This window comes from Protobothrops mucrosquamatus, unplaced genomic scaffold (assembly GCF_001527695.2).
Source record: "Protobothrops mucrosquamatus isolate PMUCROS unplaced genomic scaffold, P.Mucros_1.0 scaffold1573, whole genome shotgun sequence".
NCBI classification, from domain to species: domain Eukaryota; kingdom Metazoa; phylum Chordata; class Lepidosauria; order Squamata; family Viperidae; genus Protobothrops; species Protobothrops mucrosquamatus.
In genome coordinates, this window is record NW_015387737.1 from 361,861 (window position 1) to 382,924 (window position 21,064).

The 21,064-nt window shown below is 35.7% G+C and overlaps 1 protein-coding gene across 1 annotated transcript in view; it reads left to right on the forward strand.

Annotated features, from left to right (window-relative positions):
* SPTLC1 (serine palmitoyltransferase long chain base subunit 1) overlaps positions 1 to 19,170 on the forward strand; it is a 40,352-nt gene extending 21,182 nt beyond the window's left edge. The window contains exons 10-20 of the mRNA XM_029285370.1: positions 52 to 147; positions 2,068 to 2,164; positions 4,409 to 4,463; positions 6,473 to 6,632; positions 7,285 to 7,380; positions 9,300 to 9,396; positions 11,629 to 11,683; positions 15,236 to 15,353; positions 16,178 to 16,251; positions 17,627 to 18,491; positions 18,920 to 19,170. Of these exons, the coding sequence (XP_029141203.1) occupies positions 52 to 147; positions 2,068 to 2,164; positions 4,409 to 4,463; positions 6,473 to 6,632; positions 7,285 to 7,380; positions 9,300 to 9,396; positions 11,629 to 11,683; positions 15,236 to 15,353; positions 16,178 to 16,251; positions 17,627 to 17,720 (942 nt within the window). The 3' untranslated portion in view covers positions 17,721 to 18,491; positions 18,920 to 19,170. The remainder of the gene's footprint in view (positions 1 to 51; positions 148 to 2,067; positions 2,165 to 4,408; positions 4,464 to 6,472; positions 6,633 to 7,284; positions 7,381 to 9,299; positions 9,397 to 11,628; positions 11,684 to 15,235; positions 15,354 to 16,177; positions 16,252 to 17,626; positions 18,492 to 18,919) is intronic.
* Positions 19,171 to 21,064: the final 1,894 nt, after the last annotated feature.

Sequence of the window (21,064 nt, forward strand, 5' to 3'; positions counted from 1 at the left end):
GAAACCATGCTTTCACTTTTTAACATTAAGCAATTGACATTTTTGTGTTAGATTGATGACATTGATCTTATAAGTGCAAATATGGAAAATTCCCTGGCTTCTATTGGAGGATTTTGCTGTGGACGATCCTTTGTTATTGACCACCAGGTATGTGAAAAACCTTGAAAGACAAACTGTGTCAGAGTTATCTCTTTGTGGAGCTCTGTAGCCAATGTAGGTATTTATTTGTATGCTTATGTATCGATTGATTGTTACAATTATATCCCATTGCAATCAGATAAGACCCTTGGTGATTCACAAGATGTATAAAGAATAACTGGGCTATAATAAGTCTAAATAAAAACACATATAATCAATTTAAAAACCCATAAGAACAATCAGACATCAGAGAGCAGGAAACACAATATGGTCATGTTGAGCCACATATATGCCTTATGGCTGATTCTGCATTTTAAGCACTCCATGAAATAGCAGTTTTTACCATTTTCATGAATTAAATCGGGAAGGTGGCCCATCTACTAAAAGGCTGCCCCAGTGGGCTCCGTTGAAAAGCAGCATCATTTAGTTTGAACTCCTTTGCAGGTAGTCCTCAACTTATGACTACAGTTGAGCCCAAATTTTCCATTTATGACCTTGCAGCCATCATAAATGCAGGCCAGTTGCCAAGTGGCTGAATTTTGATCACATGTCCAGGGGGATGTTGCATAAGTGTGAAAAACGGTTATAAGTCTTTTTCAGTGCCATTGTAATTTGGGACTGTCACTAAACGAAGTCAAGGACCACCTGTACTTCATAGAAATGAGAAACTATTAACTGTTTTCTCCTAACAGGATCTTTTTTGGGGAGGCTTATTTCTGTTAGAAGTTTTAGGGTGAACATGAATATACATCCTCTCAGTCTTGTACCTATTTGCTACAAATTGCTTGCTCTGCATGTTGTCAATTCAGAATTATATCCATTGTTGGCAGGCACTGAACTTTGGGGAAAAATTATATTAATATCAGATGCTGAGAAGTAGCTTTTATTTGGTACTGAAGAATTAATGCACCGTCCTTGCCAAGAACGAACTGCCTTGACATGTTGTAGCTGACATGTGACATGTGGGGAGAAGAGATAACTAGAAGGATATTACAATAACAGATAATTGTTCTGTTCCTTTTCTGATCTAATGACCTCAATTATCATTGATATTAGGCTTGTTATATTCCCTTTGCAGGGACATGGAGGTTGTCTGTGTAGAAGATGGTTGTAACTGCCTAACATTTTTAAGTATTGCACATTGAGATTTTTGGGACATGTTTGAAAGTGATCTATGCTATGTATGTAGCTTTTGGCAGTGTTGGCAAATATACAGTTTTGAATCAATCAAACCAAGACCTTTAAATATAGATGTTGCCAATAAAAATGTAGATGCAGCTATATATATTAACTGTTGTATTTACAGAGATAAATATTATTGTATTTCTCAAATACTTTTGAAATAGAAAAATTAAGATAGATTTAATAAGTGTTAATACAGATATATAAGAGCCAGTTTAGTGTAGTGGTTCAGGCTGGAAACCGGGAGACTGTGAGTTCTAGTCTCCCTTTAGGCATAAATCCAGCTGGGTGATCTTGGAGTAGATCAGGAGTAGGCAACCTTGGCTCTTTTATGACTCGTGGACTTCAGCTCCCAGAATTCCTGAGCCAGCATGGTTGCCTACCCCTGGACTAGTCACTCTCTTTCGGCTTTAGGAAGAAGGCAGTGACAAAACACTTGTGAAAAAACTTGCCAAGGCAACTATAGGGACTTGTCCTGGCAATCGCTGAGAATCAGACATGATTGAACGGAAGGGGGGAAAAAAGCATACTTATTTATGATTGCAATGTATATGTTGCTTAAGCTAGCAAGAGCCAAATTAGATAAAATACATAACTAACTCATTGCTGTCCTTTTGGATAAAATGTTCTTAAATTCAGATTTTTCTTCCTTTCAATTAAACAAAGAGTTGTATATTTACCGGTAGGTTCTGCATATAAATAATACTGGATGTTTTACTCCTTTAATATTATTGCTTTTGTTCTCAGAGGCTGTCCGGCCAAGGCTATTGCTTTTCAGCCTCTCTGCCTCCTCTTCTAGCGGCCGCTGCCATTGAAGCTCTCAATATCATGCAAGAAAATCCAGGTAATTTTTCTAGAAGTTAATAATTTTAGAGAATCAAGCCATGTTTTGAAAAGTACTTGAGCTTTGAGAGATACACATTCATACCTTGGCATGGATTTACTGGGTGGTTTTGACTGTCAATCACAGTTGCCTGTAAGGTAACGTTGGATTGCAGTTCATATTCGACTTGAACTGAAAGTCTTCAGAATGATGTCTATATTTCATACACACACACTTAAATTCACTTGTGTCAGTCTTAATTGCAGTGAGGAATGCATAACGTTGTAACAGAGTTTGCAGATAATACATGTTTATATAAAAAAAATCATCTTAGCAGTTTAACTGACTGTAAGAAATGTTCAAAGAGTTTCATTTCATGCACTGCAACCATAGAAGAGAGAACATTTGAAAAATACTATTATGTCCTCCACTCAGTAATTTGCCAAGACTAAAATATACCTAAATCCTTTGTCTTTCTTCATAGAGGTTAATTTTTAGTTCCATGAACATCTGCAACACCCTTTCTTTGAACTTGGACCATTTTCTCTGAATCCTTGTTAAAAGGTGGTACTCAAAACTGTTCACAATAGACAAAGCGAGATCAACCAAAGGAAAGTGGACGATGACTTCCCATAATTTAGAAATTATACTTAGTTGACGAAGCCCAAAATTGAACTTTTTCTCCTTTTTTGGCGCTAGGAATAGCATTTGTTTTTCTTAATTCATCTGGCACTTCATCAGTTCTTCAGGATTCTCCATAAGTAATATACTTGCGTTTACCCTGACTTTCACCTGATTATGCCAACATTTTGGTGTAATTCATCTGATTCTGGAGATTTTGTTTAAATCTCTAGAATCAGATGAATTATACCAAAATTTTGGCATAATTCAAAGTAAAGACATATTCCCTGACCACATTTTTTAAATAGATCTACTTTTCTTCATTTTGCCTCTATTGGCCAAGTTGTATTCTTTTCTATCTTTTTATTTTGAAAATATCTACATTCTTTCTTTTAATTTTTTTTTTGATATCTTCCACTATCTTTGACTCATTATGGAATTTGACTTTCCCAGTGCCATCTCCACAGATCTACAATAGGTAACCTATTTGTAGTCTTCCTTTTTGAAGGCTTTCCAACCCTCTTTTCATTTCTTATATAGATCTTTTTTTTTCTTTTCTGAAGCTTTTTATGTAGCTTCTTTTGCTATCTATCCTATGTTTTCCTCCTTTCTGGATTTCTTTGCAGTTTTGGTTTTTGGTATCTCCTTTAACACAGCTGGTTGGCTGAGGAATTCTGGGAGTGGAAGTCCACACATCATCAAGTGGCCAAGCTTGAGAAACACTGCCCTAGGCTATTTTTCTAATTAGCTGGATGGGTTTTTCTCCTGTCACAGGATAGTACTTAGCATTGCTCTGAACTTACCAAAATCCACTTTTTTGAACATTCATCTTATTTTTGAGTAGTTTTATTTTCCTTTAAAATCAGGATTGTATAGGTATTTTCCTCCAATGTTTCTGCCACTTCCATTTTCTCCATTAAGCTTTCTCTCTTGATTGGTATACAGTTAAGGATAGCTAATCATTTTCTACCTTCTTAGACTTTTGAGGGAGAATGTTGTCAGCAAGGCAAGTCAGGAATTTCCTGGATGGATTGTGCTCTCTCAGGGAAATTAAAAATATCATTACTACAAATTCATTACCTCTTTGCAAGTTCTACAGTTTGCTTTCATAAAACTTCATTCATGGCTCCTCCTTTTTAGGAAGGTGAATAATAGACACAAACAACAGTATTGCTTAACTCGTTCCTGCACTTATTTTAACTTATAACATTAGCAAATTCATTGATTTAGATATTTGAGGAATGGATATCATTAATATACTGCTCAGCCTTTTCTCTGTTCTATTGCTTCTATTCCTTTCAAACAAATAGTATCCTTCACTTCCTGTATTCCAGTTGTGGGATTCATCATATTCCTCAACAGCGGAGCCGCCTAAACAAGTCATAGTACAGAGGGCTTTTCAGAATATCCAAAAGGGATGGGGCTGATCTAGTTTCAGAGGGAAGAGGGAAGAATGTTTCATAGGGCAGACACAAGGGCAGAGAAGAGATGTATTTGTATATTTTCTCTTATGACACTGGAAAGGTAAAAGACAGGAAGAATGAACAAATTGCAATCTAGTCTTAAATAGCTATTTAAATTGGTATGTCGTGTTTAACCAATTAAACTGATATTCAAGGATTTTTTTGTTTATTTTTTGTTTAGGTATTTTTCAGGTTTTAAGACAAAAATGTAAGCAAATATACAAAGCTTTACAAGGGTAAGTAAATTCATTGTCATCTCATTTAATACTTGACTTTAACGAGAAAAATGGCTTTTGAAGAGAGTACAATAATGGAAACATTTACTGTTTTAAGCTCTACATTTAAGCTACTTTAGTAAGAACAACTGCTTTTTACTATAGCTATAGCCTAGAGTGGTGTAATTAAAAAAACTCAACTCAAAATATTTTTGAGTTGAAAACAGTTTATTGTAGTACAGTGTAGGCTATACTTTCTTACTATATTTAGAGATTTAGAAATTTTCAAAAAATAAGTATTGCAGGTATTTTGATGATACTCTAGACATGTATTATAAATTGTAATGCATAATAAACATATATAAAAAGTAGTTTTTAGGCAACCACAGCTAGTTTTCCAATGGAAGTTGCATTATTATCAGAAAATACAACATTAATAACAGAAATGCAATAGATCTTAAACGAATGTTGGGACACAATTAAGATATAGTTAGTTTAAAAAACAGGTTTCTTACTACTAAGAAACTTACTATCTTATTGAAAAATATCCCATTTGAATTAAGGAGGCTTAGCTCCTGTATTAATGCAGAGACTATTGACCAGATCTGAGGTGCAGTTATTTGAACCTCTCTTGTGTGAAAATCATGCCTGTGTATCCCAGGATATTTTGAACAAGAAATGTCAGGTTACAGTCCTCTGAGTCTTGATTAGGGCTTTTGCAGTTCTTATCCATCAATCTGTACTTGGTTTCTCCTTTAAAGCTCTAAAACAAAATGGAAAATATTTTGTTTCAGACCTAAAACCAAAATATCATATTCCAGATGTTCTGCAGAACTGTACTGGATCAGCCATAGTTCAGCACGAACAACAAAACCTAGAATTATTTTTGCTACCAATTTTGTTTGAAATCATACCTGGAAGGATGTTGTCATGATTTTTATGGGGTAGTGGAGCTCTCTCTTCCCCCAGTTATATGTTCCAACATATCTTACTAAATGGCCATGTCCTACATCTTCCCAAATATTCCCTTATGTACATTTTCCCCTTCCATGTTTCTCATCAGGCACTGATGTTCCAGCCTGATATAACTCATCATTCCTCCTGCACCTTGAACTTCCCAACCTAGCTTTTTCTTTTGTGCTATCCTGCCTCTTCTCAATTACCAAATATTCTTGCTTTTCTCACTTTTACTTTCCTCCAGACACATTTTCCTGGAATTGGGGGGGGGGGTTGAAGTTTATATCCAAAACAAAACGCTCTTGCTTTGTTTTCACATCCAGACTAAATACGCATGTTCGAGCATCAATCACCCCAAACTAGCTGTACCCTGCACAGAACAATTTGGGCATAAATCATTTGGCATATTTCTGTTTTAACCCCAATATTTTGATACATTTTTTTTCTCACGTACAGTATGTTTTCATTGGGTAAAAGTTGTGTGGATTTCCACTGTGTTCCTGGTGAACAGTGGCTCTCAAACATTTTGGCCTCAGGACCCCTTTCTTAAAATTCTTAAAAATGATTGAGGACCCAAAGAGTTTTGATTTATATGGATTACATCTATCGATATATACTATATTAGAAATTAAAACTGAGAAATGATAAAATATGTATCTGACTTTTTGACCCCCTGAAAGGCTCTCAGGGATCCCCGGGGTTTCCAGACCACACTTTGAGAACTGCTGCATTAGAATATGATCAGCTTGCTTATAAAAGCTAACTGCTGTTCTCTCACACACTCTAGTTGATNCGCAGCGGCACGACTCGGTCCAGTGCTGCGGCTGCGGCCACATCCCAGGCCGCAGCCTGATGTTCCGCCGAGTCGTGACCTAGCTCCACAGGATATGGCCCAAGCTCCGTCAGAAACCCCTCTGGGTCCATCAGGCGCCTGGGACGGAACCATCTAGGCGGTTCCGTCTCCCTGCGGCGAGGGGCCGCGGTCCGGAAGTGTGTACAGAGTGAAGGAGCTGAAGCTCTTTTGCTCTCAAACATTCCCCACTGAAGGATTTCAGCTTCCCTTCCATGCACAGAGAGGAAAAACCTCAGGGGACAACATTTCAGAAGGATCTGAAAGTTGAGAACCAGCCTCAAATGGGGAAATGCTATGCCACGCAAGACGATGATGAAAATGTCCCCAATCCAAGGAGTCAAACAGCCACAGCTGCTCAGTCTTGCCAGGTTTTAGTCAAAGTCTGTTCCACCCCATTCAGACCTGAACAGTCTCCAGACATTGGGTCAACAACCAACAACCTCACCTGAGCAATGTGGAGTTCAGCTATAAAGCTGGCATTGTCAGTATACTGCACCCTGAACCGACAGATAACTTTAAATTATTCTATTCTATGCAGTAGTCAAGGAATGGCACTGTACACTCTACCAGAAAATCCTGTTATTTCATGCTCTTTAACTGAAATTGTGGAACCCATGGTTTACAATATAAGCTGTATTTAAACAGTTCATAAAACACATGTAGCACAATTGTGGGACAGCATAAAAACTCCAGACTTGTGAATTTTTTCCCTTTCTTGTACTAAAGAAGTATCATAGCATCTGATTTTTCTATATATAATATTCTGTTTTAAAGGAGAGAGGAAAATAAATTTAGAACTGTCTCAACTACATTGAGCTATTTTAGATCTTGATGGGTAGAATAAGAAACTTCAAATGGATACATGCGGTAATAGAAATGTGAACTGTATTTTTCTTTCTTGTAACGTACTGTCATTCATTAAGTATTTTTAGTATTATTTAGCTGTACATGACTAAACTCATTCTTACCAACTGTATGACTGAAACCATGCTTTCACTTTTTAACATTAAGCAATTGACATTTTTGTGTTAGATTGATGACATTGATCTTATAAGTGCAAATATGGAAAATTCCCTGGCTTCTATTGGAGGATTTTGCTGTGGACGATCCTTTGTTATTGACCACCAGGTATGTGAAAGACCTTGAAAGACAAACTGTGTCAGAGTTATCTCTTTGTGGAGCTCTGTAGCCAATGTAGGTATTTATTTGTATGCTTATGTATCGATTGATTGTTACAATTATATCCCATTGCAATCAGATAAGACCCTTGGTGATTCACAAGATGTATAAAGAATAACTGGGCTATAATAAGTCTAAATAAAAACACATATAATCAATTTAAAAACCCATAAGAACAATCAGACATCAGAGAGCAGGAAACACAATATGGTCATGTTGAGCCACATATATGCCTTATGGCTGATTCTGCATTTTAAGCACTCCATGAAATAGCAGTTTTTAACGTTTTCATGAATTAAATCGGGAAGGTGGCCTGTCTACTAAAAGGCTGCCCCAGTGGGCTCCGTTGAAAAGCAGCATCATTCAGTTTGAACTCCTTTGCAGGTAGTCCTCAACTTAGGACTACAGTTGAGCCCAACTTTTCCATTTATGACCTTGCAGCCATCACAAATGCAGGCCAGTTGCCAAGTGGCTGAATTTTGATCACATGTCCAGGGGGATGTTGCATAAGTGTGAAAAACGGTTATAAGCCTTTTTCAGTGCCATTGTAATTTGGGACTGTCACTAAACGAAGTCAAGGACCACCTGTACTTCATAGAAATGAGAAACTATTAACTGTTTTCTCCTAACAGGATCTTTTTTGGGGAGGCTTATTTCTGTTAGAAGTTTTAGGGTGAACATGAATATACATCCTCTCAGTCTTGTACCTATTTGCTACAAATTGCTTGCTCTGCATGTTGTCAATTCAGAATTATATCCATTGTTGGCAGGCACTGAACTTTGGGGGAAAACTGTATTAATATCAGATGCTGAGAAGTAGCTTTTATTTGGTACTGAAGAATTAATGCACCGTCCTTGCCAAGAACGAACTGCCTTGACATGTTGTAGCTGACATGTGACATGTGGGGAGAAGAGATAACTAGAAGGATATTACAATAACAGATAATTGTTCTGTTCCTTTTCTGATCTAATGACCTCAATTATCATCGATATTAGGCCTGTAATATTCCCTTTGCAGGGACATGGAGGTTGTCTGTGTAGAAGATGGTTGTAACTGCCTAACATTTTTAAGTATTGCACATTGAGATTTTTGGGGCATGTTTGAAAGTGATCTATGCTATGTATGTAGCTTTTGGCAGTGTTGGCAAATATACAGTTTTGAATCAATCAAACCAGGACCTTTAAATATGGATGTTTCCAATAAAAATGTAGATGCAGCTATATATATTAACTGTTGTATTTACAGAGATAAATATTATTGTATTTCTCAAATACTTTTGAAATAGAAAAATTAAGATAGATTTAATAAGTGTTAATACAGATATATAAGAGCCAGTTTAGTGTAGTGGTTCAGGCTGGAAACCGGGAGACTGTGAGTTCTAGTCTCCCTTTAGGCATAAATCCAGCTGGGTGATCTTGGAGTAGACCAGGAGTAGGCAACCTTGGCTCTTTTATGACTCGTGGACTTCAGCTCCCAGAATTCCTGAGCCAGCATGGTTGCCTACCCCTGGACTAGTCACTCTCTTTCGGCTTTAGGAAGAAGGCAGTGACAAAACACTTGTGAAAAAACTTGTCAAGGCAACTATAGGGACTTGTCCTGGCAATCGCTGAGAATCAGACATGATTGAACGAAGGGGGAAAAAAGCATACTTATTTATGATTGCAATGTATATGTTGCTTAAAGCTAGCAAGAGCCAAATTAGATAAAATACATAACTAACTCATTGCTGTCCTTTTGGATAAAATGTTCTTAAATTCAGATTTTTCTTCCTTTCGATTAAACAAAGAGTTGTATATTTACCGGTAGGTTCTGCGTATAAATAATACTGGGAGTTTTGCTCCTTTAATATTATGACTTTTGTTCTCAGAGGCTGTCCGGCCAAGGCTATTGCTTTTCAGCCTCTCTGCCTCCTCTTCTAGCGGCCGCCGCCATTGAAGCTCTCAATATCATGCAAGAAAATCCAGGTAATTTTTCTAGAAGTTAGTAATTTTAGAGAATCAAGCCATGTTTTGAAAAGTACTTGAGCTTTGAGAGATACACATTCATACCTTGGCATGGATTTAGTGGGTGGTTTTGACTGTTAGTCACAGTTGCCTGTAAGGTAACGTTGGATTGCAGTTCATATTCGACTTGAACTGAAAGTCTTCAGAATGATGTCTATATTTCATACACACGTACTTATATTCACTTGTGTCAATCTTAATTGCAGTGAGGAATGCATAACGTTATAACAGAGTTTGCAGATGATACATGTTTATATAAAAAAAATCTTCTTAGCAGTTTAACTGACTGTAAGAAATGTTCAAAGAGTTTCATTTCATGCACTGCAACCATAGAAGAGAGAACATTTGAAAAATACTATTATGTCTTCCACTCAGTAATTTGCCAAGACTAAAATATACCTAAATCCTTTGTCTTTCTTCATAGAGGTTAATTTTTAGTTCCATGAACATCTGCAACACCCTTTCTTTAAACTTGGACCATTTTCTCTGAATCCTTATTAAAAGGTGGTACTCAAAACTGTTCACAATAGACAAAGCGAGATCAACCAAAGGAAAGTGGACGATGACTTCCCATAATTTAGAAATTATACTTAGTTGACGAAGCCCAAAATTGAACTTTTTCTCCTTTTTTGGCGATAGGAATAGCATTTGTTTTTCTTAATTCATCTGGCACTTCATCAGTTCTCCAGGATTCTCCATAAGTAATATACGTGAGTTTACCCTGACTTTCACCTGATTATGCCAACATTTTGGTGTAATTCATCTGATTCTGGAGATTTTGTTTAAATCTCCAGAATCAGATGAATTACACCAAAATTTTGGCATAGTTCAAAGTAAAGACATATTCCCTGACCACATTTTTTAAATGGATCTACTTTTCTTCATTTTGCCTCTATTGGCCAAGTTGTATTCTTTTCTATCCTTTTATTTTGAAAATATCTACATTCTTTCTTTTAATTTTTTTTTGATATCTTCCACTATCTTTGACTCATTATGGAATTTGACTTTCCCAGTGCCATCTCCCCAAATCTACAATAGGTAACCTATTTGTAGTCTTCCTTTTTGAAGGCTTTCCAACCCTCTTTTCATTTCTTATATAGATCTTTTTTTTTCTGAAGCTTTTTATGTAGCTTCTTTTGCTATCTATCCTATGCTTTCCTCCTTTCTGGATTTCTTTGCAGTTTTGATTTTTGGTATCTCCTTTAACACGGCTGGTTGGCTGAGGAATTCTGGGAGTTGAAGTCCACACATCATCAAGTGGCCAAGCTTGAGAAACACCGCCCTAGGCTATTTTTCTAATTAACTGGATGGGTTTTTCTCCTGTCACAGGATAGTACTTAGCATTGCTCTGAACTTACCAACATCCACTTTTTTGAACATTCATCTTATTTTTGAGTAGTTTTTATTTTCCTTTAAAATCAGGATTGTATGGTTATTTTCCTCCAATGTTTCTGCCACTTCCATTTTCTCCATTAAGCTTTCTCTCTTGATTGGTATACAGTTAAGGATAGCTAATCATTTTCTACCTTCTTAGACTTTTGAGGGAGAATGTTGTCAGCAAGGCAAGTCGGGAATTTCCTGGATGGATTGTGCTCTCTCAGGGAAATTAAAAATATCATTACTACAAATTCATTACCTCTTTGCAAGTTCTACAGTTTGCTTTCATAAAACTTCATTCATGGCTCCTCCTTTTTAGGAAGGTGAATAATAGACACAAACAACAGTATTGCTTAACTCGTTCCTGCACTTATTTTAACTTATAACATTAGCAAATTCATTGATTTAGATATTTGAGGAATGGATATCATTAATATACTGCTCAGCCTTTTCTCTGTTCTACTGCTTCTATTCCTTTCAAACAAATAGTATCCTTCACTTCCTGTATTCCAGTTGTGGGATTCATCATATTCCTCAACAGCAGAGCCGCCTAAACAAGTCATAGTACAGAGGGCTTTTCAGAATATCCAAAAGGGATGGGGCTGATCTAGTTTCAGAGGGAAGAATGTTTCATAGGGCAGACACAAGGGCAGAGAAGAGATGTATTTGTATATTTTCTCTTATGACACTGGAAAGGTAAAAGACAGGAAGAATGAACAAATTGCAATCTAGTCTTAAATAGCTATTTAAATTGGTATGTCGTGTTTAACCAATTAAACTGATATTCAAGGATTTTTTTGTTTATTTTTTGTTTAGGTATTTTTCTGGTTTTAAGACAAAAATGTAAGCAAATATACAAAGCTTTACAAGGGTAAGTAAATTCATTGTCATCTCATTTAATATTTGACTTTAACATGAAAAATGCCTTTTGAAGAGACTACAATAATGGAAACATTTACTGTTTTAAGCTCTACATTTAAGCTACTTTAGTAAGAACAACTGCTTTTTACTGTAGCTATAGCCTAGAATGGTGTAGTTAAAAAAACTCAACTCAAAATATTTTTGAGTTGAAAACAGTTTATTGTAGTACAGTGTAGGCTATACTTTCTTACTATAGAAATTTAGAAATTTTCAAAAAATAAGTATTGCAGGTATTTTGGTGATACTCTAGACATGTATTATAAATTGTAATGCATAATAAACATATATAAAAAGTAGTTTTTAGGCAACCACAGCTAGTTTTCCCTTGGAAGTTGCATTATTACCAGAAAATACAACATTAATAACAGAAATGCAATAGATCTTAAACGAAAGTTGGGACACAATTAAGATATAGTTAGTGTAAAAAACAGGTTTCTTACTACTAAGAAACTTACTATCTTATTGAAAAATATCCCATTTGAATTAAGGAGGCTTAGCTCCTGTATTAATGCAGAGACTATTGACCAGATCTGAGGTGCAGTTATTTGAACCTCTCTTGTGTGAAAATCATGCCTGTGTATCCCAGGATATTTTGAACAAGAGATGTCAGGTTACAGTCCTCTGAGTCTTGATTAGGGCTTTTGCAGTTCTTATCCATCAATCTGTACTTGGTTTCTCCTTTAAAGCTCTAAAACAAAATGGAAAATATTTTGTTTCAGACCTAAAACCAAAATGTCATATTCCAGATGTTCTGCAGAACTATACTGGATCAGCCATAGTTCAGCAGGAACAACAAAACCTAGAATTATTTTTGCTACCAATTTTGTTTGAAATCATACCTGGAAGGATGTTGTCATGATTTTTATGGGGTAGTGGAGCTCTCTCTTCCCCCAGTTATATGTTCCAACATATCTTACTAAATGGCCATGTCCTACATCTTCCCAAATATTTCCCTTATGTACATTTTCCCCTTCCATGTTTCTCATCAGGCACTGATGTTCCAGCCTGATATAACTCATCATTCCTCCTGCACCTTGAACTTCCCAACCTAGCTTTTTCTTTTGTGCTATCCTGCCTCTTCTCAATTACCAAATATTCTTGCTTTTCTCACTTTTACTTTCCTCCAGACACATTTTCCTGGAATTAGGGGGGGGGGTGAAGTTTATATCCAAAACAAAACGTTCTTGCTTTGTTTTCACATCCAGACTAAATACGCATGTTTGAGCATCAATCACCCCAAACTAGCTGTACCCTGCACAGAACAATTTGGGCATAAATCATTTGGCATATTTCTGTTTTAACCCCAATATTTTGATACATTTTTTTTCTCACGTACAGTATGTTTTCATTGGGTAAAAGTTGTGTGGATTTCCACTGTGTTCCTGGTGAACAGTGGCTCTCAAACATTTTGGCCTCAGGACCCCTTTCTTAAAATTCTTAAAAATGATTGAGGACCCAAAGAGTTTTGATTTATGTGGATTACATCTATCGATATATACTATATTAGAAATTAAAACTGAGAAATGATAAAATATGTATCTGACTTTTTGACCCCCTGAAAGGCTCTCAGGGATCCCCGGGGTTTCCAGACCACACTTTGAGAACTGCTGCATTAGAATATGATCAGCTTGCTTATAAAAGCTAACTGCTGTTCTCTCACACACTCTAGTTGATTGACCTTTTGTCTGAAAGGGCCGGTGTCTGTCTCTTTGCTTTGCTTATTCTTTTCTGACGAGATGTGTACTTGAGTCAGATGACAGTTTATTTTAAGTAACTGACGAAAGTAACATAGAAATCAACTTGAGGTTTGTATAGCAGCCTCTAGAAATTCAGACTATGTTTATTACAGAGTGTTGTTTGGCCAAAACCTGAAAACGTCAAAGCTTTGATTTGGCGAAGGTTCAAAGGTGTCTTCTCACATTACTCCAGCTATTCCTTTTACACCCATTATTTTAGTTTCTGAAATATTTTAACAGATTGTTTGGTTAGAAATGTCTGACTGAATTCAACAATCAGCATGCTTTGGAGAATATTGTATATTGATTTCACAATTTTCATCTTGCTGTTTACCAGTAACAGTGGCCCATAATAAAATAGTATTTTGTCTATTAGTAATTAAACGTATATGTTATTTTAATTCTGGACCTGCTGCTTTCTCATTATATATATATATGTTAAAAAATCATATTTATTGAACCAAGTGACAATTTGGCAATGTTTGTAATAATTTCTATAATTACCAACAGCACTCCATTGGGATTGTAAGTTCCCACATGATTACAAACCGATCTCAATTGATTGCATATTTATCACGAGCCTCTTGGATTCCATGTTGCTATTGAATTATTCTTCTTTAAATAGTGCACTTTTGTATACTATTGTAACATGTAAATAATCAAGAAATTTATCTTGTATAAAAATCTGAATAATAAAATATATTTTAGGCTCAAAATTGCCTATGTTTTAGATAATATTACATGCTTACATTGTGATCTTACATTGTGATCTTAATGTAGGTGCTGATTGTCTCTTGATAATGGCTTTCTGTTAATAAACAACTTTCATAACAAATGACTGCTATATTGCAAAATCACAGTAAATATACATTGGTAGCATTTTTATTCTGTTATCTTTTGGAATTAAGATTTTCTACAAGTAACCCCAGTCCCTTTCTAAAATAATGGGCTTAAGAGTCTTCATGCACATCTTTGCATTGAGTTTAAATAAACCATTTAGGACATTGTCCCTTTACTCTCAATTTTGATTTTGTTTATTTAATTCAGTTAATTAGATTAGCAGTTCTGTGTTGGCAATGCTTTTGTGAATAATTGGTAGCAGCAAAAATACATTTTAGGAAATGCCTTTTTTCTGTTCATCTTAGATTTAGAAGTATATTTTTGGCATATACAACTCTTAAGTGGCTCAGTGCCGTCATGACTTTCAACTTGTCAGTCATAGAGCAATAGCTTGTGTAGCAGTGGGAAAAGAGATAATTGCAGGAACAATGCCTAATCATACTGCTTCCATGGAGCATGTCCAAAAGTAGCATGGTTATGCCCCTTGGAATATCTAAAATTAGATGGTATCCCAGGAATATTACCATTCATCTAATCCGGGAATGTTTTTCTTTTGATGCTTAACAAGTACATATAGAAAAATACTGATATAGCTGACCTGAACAGGAGCAGAAAAGTAGATCAGGCAGGCTAGATAGAAGAACTATTCATGGTTAGCTAACCCTAACAACCTCCTTTATCACATGCTGTTTGTTTCTACTCTTATGAAAGATTGTGGGTAGTGATCTTAGTGATTAGGTCATCTGCCTTGAGGTGAAGTGTGGACTTGATTATGTAATTCCTGCTTTGCAGCCTAGCACAAAACCAAGCAGTGTGTTATATTCATTTCAGTGTTGCAGTAAAATTGTTAATAATTTCACACTTGAGGTTTTTTTTCAGTGACATTTATCACCTTGTGTTTGATTTAACATGGTTACTTCTTGTAGGATTCCTGGTCTACGACTAGTGGGACAGTCATTTTCCCCAGCATTACATCTCCAGTTAGAAGAAAGTACTGGATCTCGAGAAAGTGACATGAGACTACTGAAAGAAATTGTAGAATATGTAAGATTTCTTTTACAAATGTTGAATCCTTCAAAACTGGACTTGTTAAGAAACATGGCCCAATAGTTCCGTGCTTTGTCATGAGTCTTAAACTAAATTGCATCTGTCTTCTATTACTGCTGGTATAGTTGCAAAGAGAGGACAGCAGACCTAGATTATCACAACAGTGGCTTGTTTCAATAAACTTCATTTTACATTAACTGTGCTTTATTATTAATTGAGCTATGGCATGAAACCAGAGTTGTTAGTAGCCGCAAAAGGTTCTGTATGCTTCAGGATGCAGTACAGAAGTGAGGTTGGAGTCAGCACCTTAACATTTTGGCTGAGTTTATATATAACATGAATCCATAATTTTTAAATGAATCAGAGTAGCTGGATTTATGCATTATGTTAATCCATAAATAAATAATCATGGATAGAAGCAGACAACAAGCTATGCACAGATGGCAACAGTGTTTTTACTAATTAGAACAGTGTTTCTCAACCTTGACAATTTTAAGGCATGTGGACTTCAACTCCCAGAATTCCACAGCCAGCAATGCTGGCTGTGGAATTCTGGGAGTTGAAGTCCACATGCCTTAAAATTGTCAAGGTTGAGAAACACTGAATTAGAAGAAAGGAATAGTAGTGAGAACTGATAGAAGAGAAGTGCATTATGGGAAGGGATGTGTTTAAGGGAAGAGAAAATGGCAACAGCAGAAACGTGGATAAAAACTAGGACCAAAGAAAATTCCTATTATATGTTAGCAGTACTTCATAATAAAAACATTAACTGGCAGTTATTATATATTAGTTATATAACTGGTTCTATGTCTTTTTCCCAGTGTATGAACAGAGGTATTGCTTTAACTCAGGCTCGCTATTTGGAAAAAGAAGAAAAATATCTCCCTCCACCCAGGTTAGTAACTACTTCATTCTATTAACAATAAAACTTTTTGGGCCCAGTTACATAGTATAGTTATGGCAGATTGAACTGGAACTTACGAATTTTAAATATTTAAATATTTCTACTATGTTTCTGGATTGCCATTAAATAGAAATTAAGACAATTACAGAATTTTTTTTTATTCAGTGGCTGAACAATGGAATGTAGAAATAAGAAACAAGAATTTTTATATGAAGCTCCCTCAAACTTGATGGAATCATGAAACATGTTAAGCTATGGTTGATACTCTCTAACAGCCAATCAATCCCAGTATTATCTGTTTGGAGTAACAGTCCTCCTTCGCAGATTGACTGTCCTGTTTGTGTGTATTTTTATTTATCCATTTTTAAATCTACCTTTCTCCCAATAGAAGCAGGCAAAGCAACTTGCATAGTCCATGAACATAGTAACAATGACAACAATTTGCATTATTATAATTATAAGTAGAATAACTACAAAGGGTACAAATGTCTATGGAGATTCTCAGTCATCCAGGTCATGGTTGTCTCAAAGGTGCTTTTTTCACGAGGCAACTGGACTTTCTTGTTTTTCTTTGAAGACATTTGCTTCTCATCCAAGAAGCTTCAGCTCTGACTGGGTGATGGGGAATGGCAGGATTTATACTCCTTGCAGACAGCTGGTCATTTGCATTCTTTTAGCAAGTTGTTGAAGCCCCTGGAGGCTTATCTGTGTCCTCAGGGTCACCTGAGTAGTGCAAATGGGTGTGAATCAAAGAAAAACAAAGTCCGGTTGCCTTGTGAAAAAAGCACCTTTGGGACAAAATGGTACAAATAAAAGAAACCCATCCATTCTGTCATAGAATCATAGGGTTGGAAGGCCTTCTAGTCCAATCCCTTGCCCAAGGCAGGAATATCATCTCAGACAAAGGGTTGTCCAACCTTTAAACATCAATATCTATAACAGTACAAAAACACAAGCTATTAAAAGGGAGAGATCTTAAACTGGAAATAGAACCTCAATGGGAAAACAATCTACGTTCTTAGGCTAGACTCTGTCATTTGTTGCTAATCCAAGAAGGTCTTGGTAGAATTAAGATATGCTAAGGATGGATTTTAAAAAGACATGCAGATTTGCATGGGTTTGAGGGTACAGACAAATATAATCTCTCAAATAACTTGTGGGGCTTGGAAAATAACCAAACTATTGATTGCATTAGGAAAGAAAGTAGCCATCACAATTGATATAATAAATCTAAGTACAGTTTTTAACTTCATTCAGTATGTACAGGTCTACCTATACTAATCTCTAGATATTGTAAGGCCATTTTTCTTTTCTTTTTTTACTCTACAGCAAATAAATGTCAATTGACTGTTTTTGTCCCTTCCAGCATACGGGTTGTGGTGACGGTAGAACAAACAGAACAGGAATTGGAAAAAGCCGCCTCCCTTATCAGAGAAGCTGCAGAATCTATACTAACCTGAGGCTGGATTGCTTGGATTTCTGTCTCACACAACACTAGGGTGCTGGTGTTTTCACAGTGTAATGACTTGCACTTCAGAGATTTAAATTATTTGGATTATCATTTGATGGAACTGAAAGGTGGACTTTATTGGGTCATTTCACACACAAAAACAGATATACAAATACTGGAACACTGAACATACACTATATGTATAAAGGTTTAGCTCTATTTTTAGATAGTTTAAATTGGGAATCATTGTTTCTCTAATATTTCACTTGAGCAAGATGTCTCTGTTCTCAAAAGTCTTTCCCTAGTTTTCTAAATGCATAACATTTTTTTTGAAATATGTTAAAGTACATGAAAGAATATGAATGTTTACAGAATATTCTTAATTTAATCATTCTTAATAAAATACAGTTTTGAGCATTTTTCAAAAAAAGAAACCCTGTTGTCAAAATAGATACTTAACATGGGATCCTATGGAATTAAGTATTTAAGGAGCTTTTATTACCCTTGTATGTGAATTTTTGTTTAGCTCATTCCACCTCTGAATTTCTTGAAAACATTAGCTTTTTTAAAATCTTTGTTGAATTTAAATTGCATATCTCATATCATTCCAGTACCATTATGAGTTGCCATTTACCTTTATTTACTATGTACTGAACTTTTACACCAGTGCCCCAACTACTGATAATGTACAGTCATTTAAAGCCATAATATGGACATAAAGTTACCTATTTACACTTCATGTGGAATATGCAGTTTGTATATTAAAAGAGTATTATGCAAGGTTGATGTCTTCATGAAATAGAGTTTGAATGCCAGTACCTGGCAGCAAGAATAAAAATTGGACACAAAGACAATACAACAGTAATTTGATAGGTGCTTTAATCAGTGGATAAATTGGTTTAGTAAAGGTATCTTATGTTATATATACTTACTGCTAAAAAATTTAACTAATTAGAAATTTCTACATGTCATTGCATGGAGTTCATATCATCTGTACTAAAGTATTTCCAAACTTTATACCTAGAATGTAATTGCTTGAGATCAGAATTAAAGTCTTTGGCATAGATTTGCAGAACATTACAGTAAAGCAGGGGTAGTCAACCTTGGCTCTTTTATGACTCGTGGACTTCAACTCCCAGAATTCCTGAGCCAGCTTAGCTGGCTCAGGAATTCTGGGAATTGAAGTCCACGAGTCATTAAAGAGCCAAGGTTGACTACCCCTGCGTAAAGCAACAGTCTGTTATACCTCAGAAGTTACAATATGCCAATATTCTTGTAACCTTCAAGGTAGCTGAGATGTTGAGATAATTGTAATGTGAATTGCCACAAGTAGGGTTCCAAAGACTATGTTTAAGATCTTCTAATATGTTCAGGTTGGATTCTTTACCCTTGTGCCTTCTTTGGTTGCTGCTAAATGGATTCCAGTGCTATATTTGGAAGTATTTTTTTAATAAAAACATATATTTGATCCAGTATTTGAGTTATTTCTGAATTCTTTGTTATGTTGTACCTAATTGTGTGCATCAATTACAACAATAATTTCTAATTAAAAATAACTGAATCTGATTTGGAGCACTTTCTGCCACAAATTTTAAGTATCGTTTTGACAGTTATTTTAAATTAATAGTTGATTTACATTTTGTTACATAATTAGATGATACTGTCAAACCCTCTCCAAATTATCCCCCCAAATATCAAAATATGTGGTATTTGACCCCTAATTCCTATTATCTTCAGTAAGCTAATAAATAAGTTATAAAGATAAATAATTACAATACAGAGTGTTCTTCAGATTTGGACAAATTTGACAAATATGAAGACAAATTTATGATATGCAAATTGAATACACTAACATGGACCACATCACAATCTCCAGGCATTATTTGGCAATATAGAAAATGAGCAGAATTTTTATGTAATCACACCTGAGTGTGCAGCACCTGAACTGGTGTTCCTAGTATCTTTGAGCCACTAGTATACCATCTGCATATGTTCTCTTGAAATGTTTGGGGTGTAAACCATAGTTTAGAGATGAATGTTATAGAATTATGGGAGCATATTTTGAGGCTGCAATTGTAACCAGCTCTAACAATCTTCATTGTGACACACAAACCATCTGTATCCATCCAGTTCAGGGAAATCAAACATTTTATGTCAATATTACTTATATTTATGAATCTGAATTGCATTTATCAGCCTTCTGGGCAGGGTGATGAAGGGTTTTAATAACAGAAACTGTAATGTTTTATGTGATGGAATGGAATGAAATAGAATACACACCTGAGGGGAAAGGATTGTTGAAATACTTAAAATTGTAAAGGAAATACTCCAAAGCTATTTAGAATAAAGCACCCCAGTGCTAAGAAAAAAGGTGTTTTTTAGTCATCTTGCTCAAAACCCTGAAATGCAGAATTTGCGAATCCTGAACCATAAGAGTAGCTGTGTAATGTTCAGGTTTGCATGCGGGGAAGATTGTAATGGGAGATTCCCTTTTCATAGCAATGAAGACATATCTAGATATCAAAAGAATTTTAAAGAGAAAGTGGGAAAAACAAAGGCAACATTCCTAAATAGAATTTTTCAGCATATATTGAGAAATGACAGAGAATATATCTGGAGTAAGAGCACCCTCTCCTTAGTTCTGTTGAAGATAAAGGGTGGGATGTGTAAAATCCTGTATGTAATCTTTTAATAAAAGTAGCATCAAGATTCATAACATGGGTTTCCCAGTCTGGTGTACCTAAAAAGGTTGCAATCAATCCTGAAAATCTGAATGCACCTCCCTCCTCCCTTTACAGTATCTTCAAGAGACCTAGGGAGAGTCAAGTCTTGTGAGGTTTCTCAAATTATGTTTCTGCCTTGGACTCAAATTTGTCTGACCATTGTCTTGGTTGCTCCTCAGGATTATTGCTACTACCCTTTACAAAGCCTCAGTTCAAGTGGAATCAAGATAGATACTGCCATATTTCCACATAGTGTTATGTTTATATGAGTTTGCCCAGTGTAGGGATAAACAATGTGGTATCGCAGTCACCCTCTACAGCAGGGGTAGTCAACCTTGGCTCTTTTATGACTCGTGGACTTCAATTCCCAGAAGTCCACGAGCTGGCTCAGGAATTCTGGGAGTTGAAGTCCACGAGTCATAAAAGAGCCAAGGTTGACTACCCCTGCTCTACAGCTTCTCCTGATGTTCTTATCCTATCTGGACTGAAATAATAATATACATTAATATTTTAATAGTTTATTTCAAAGGTAAATAGTGTGCAGCTGGTAGGTTGAAAAGACATTCCCAACCTCTAGCATTATCTTTATTTCAAAAGATTGCCTTTAGGCTCTTTAGCTCCAATGGCGTTC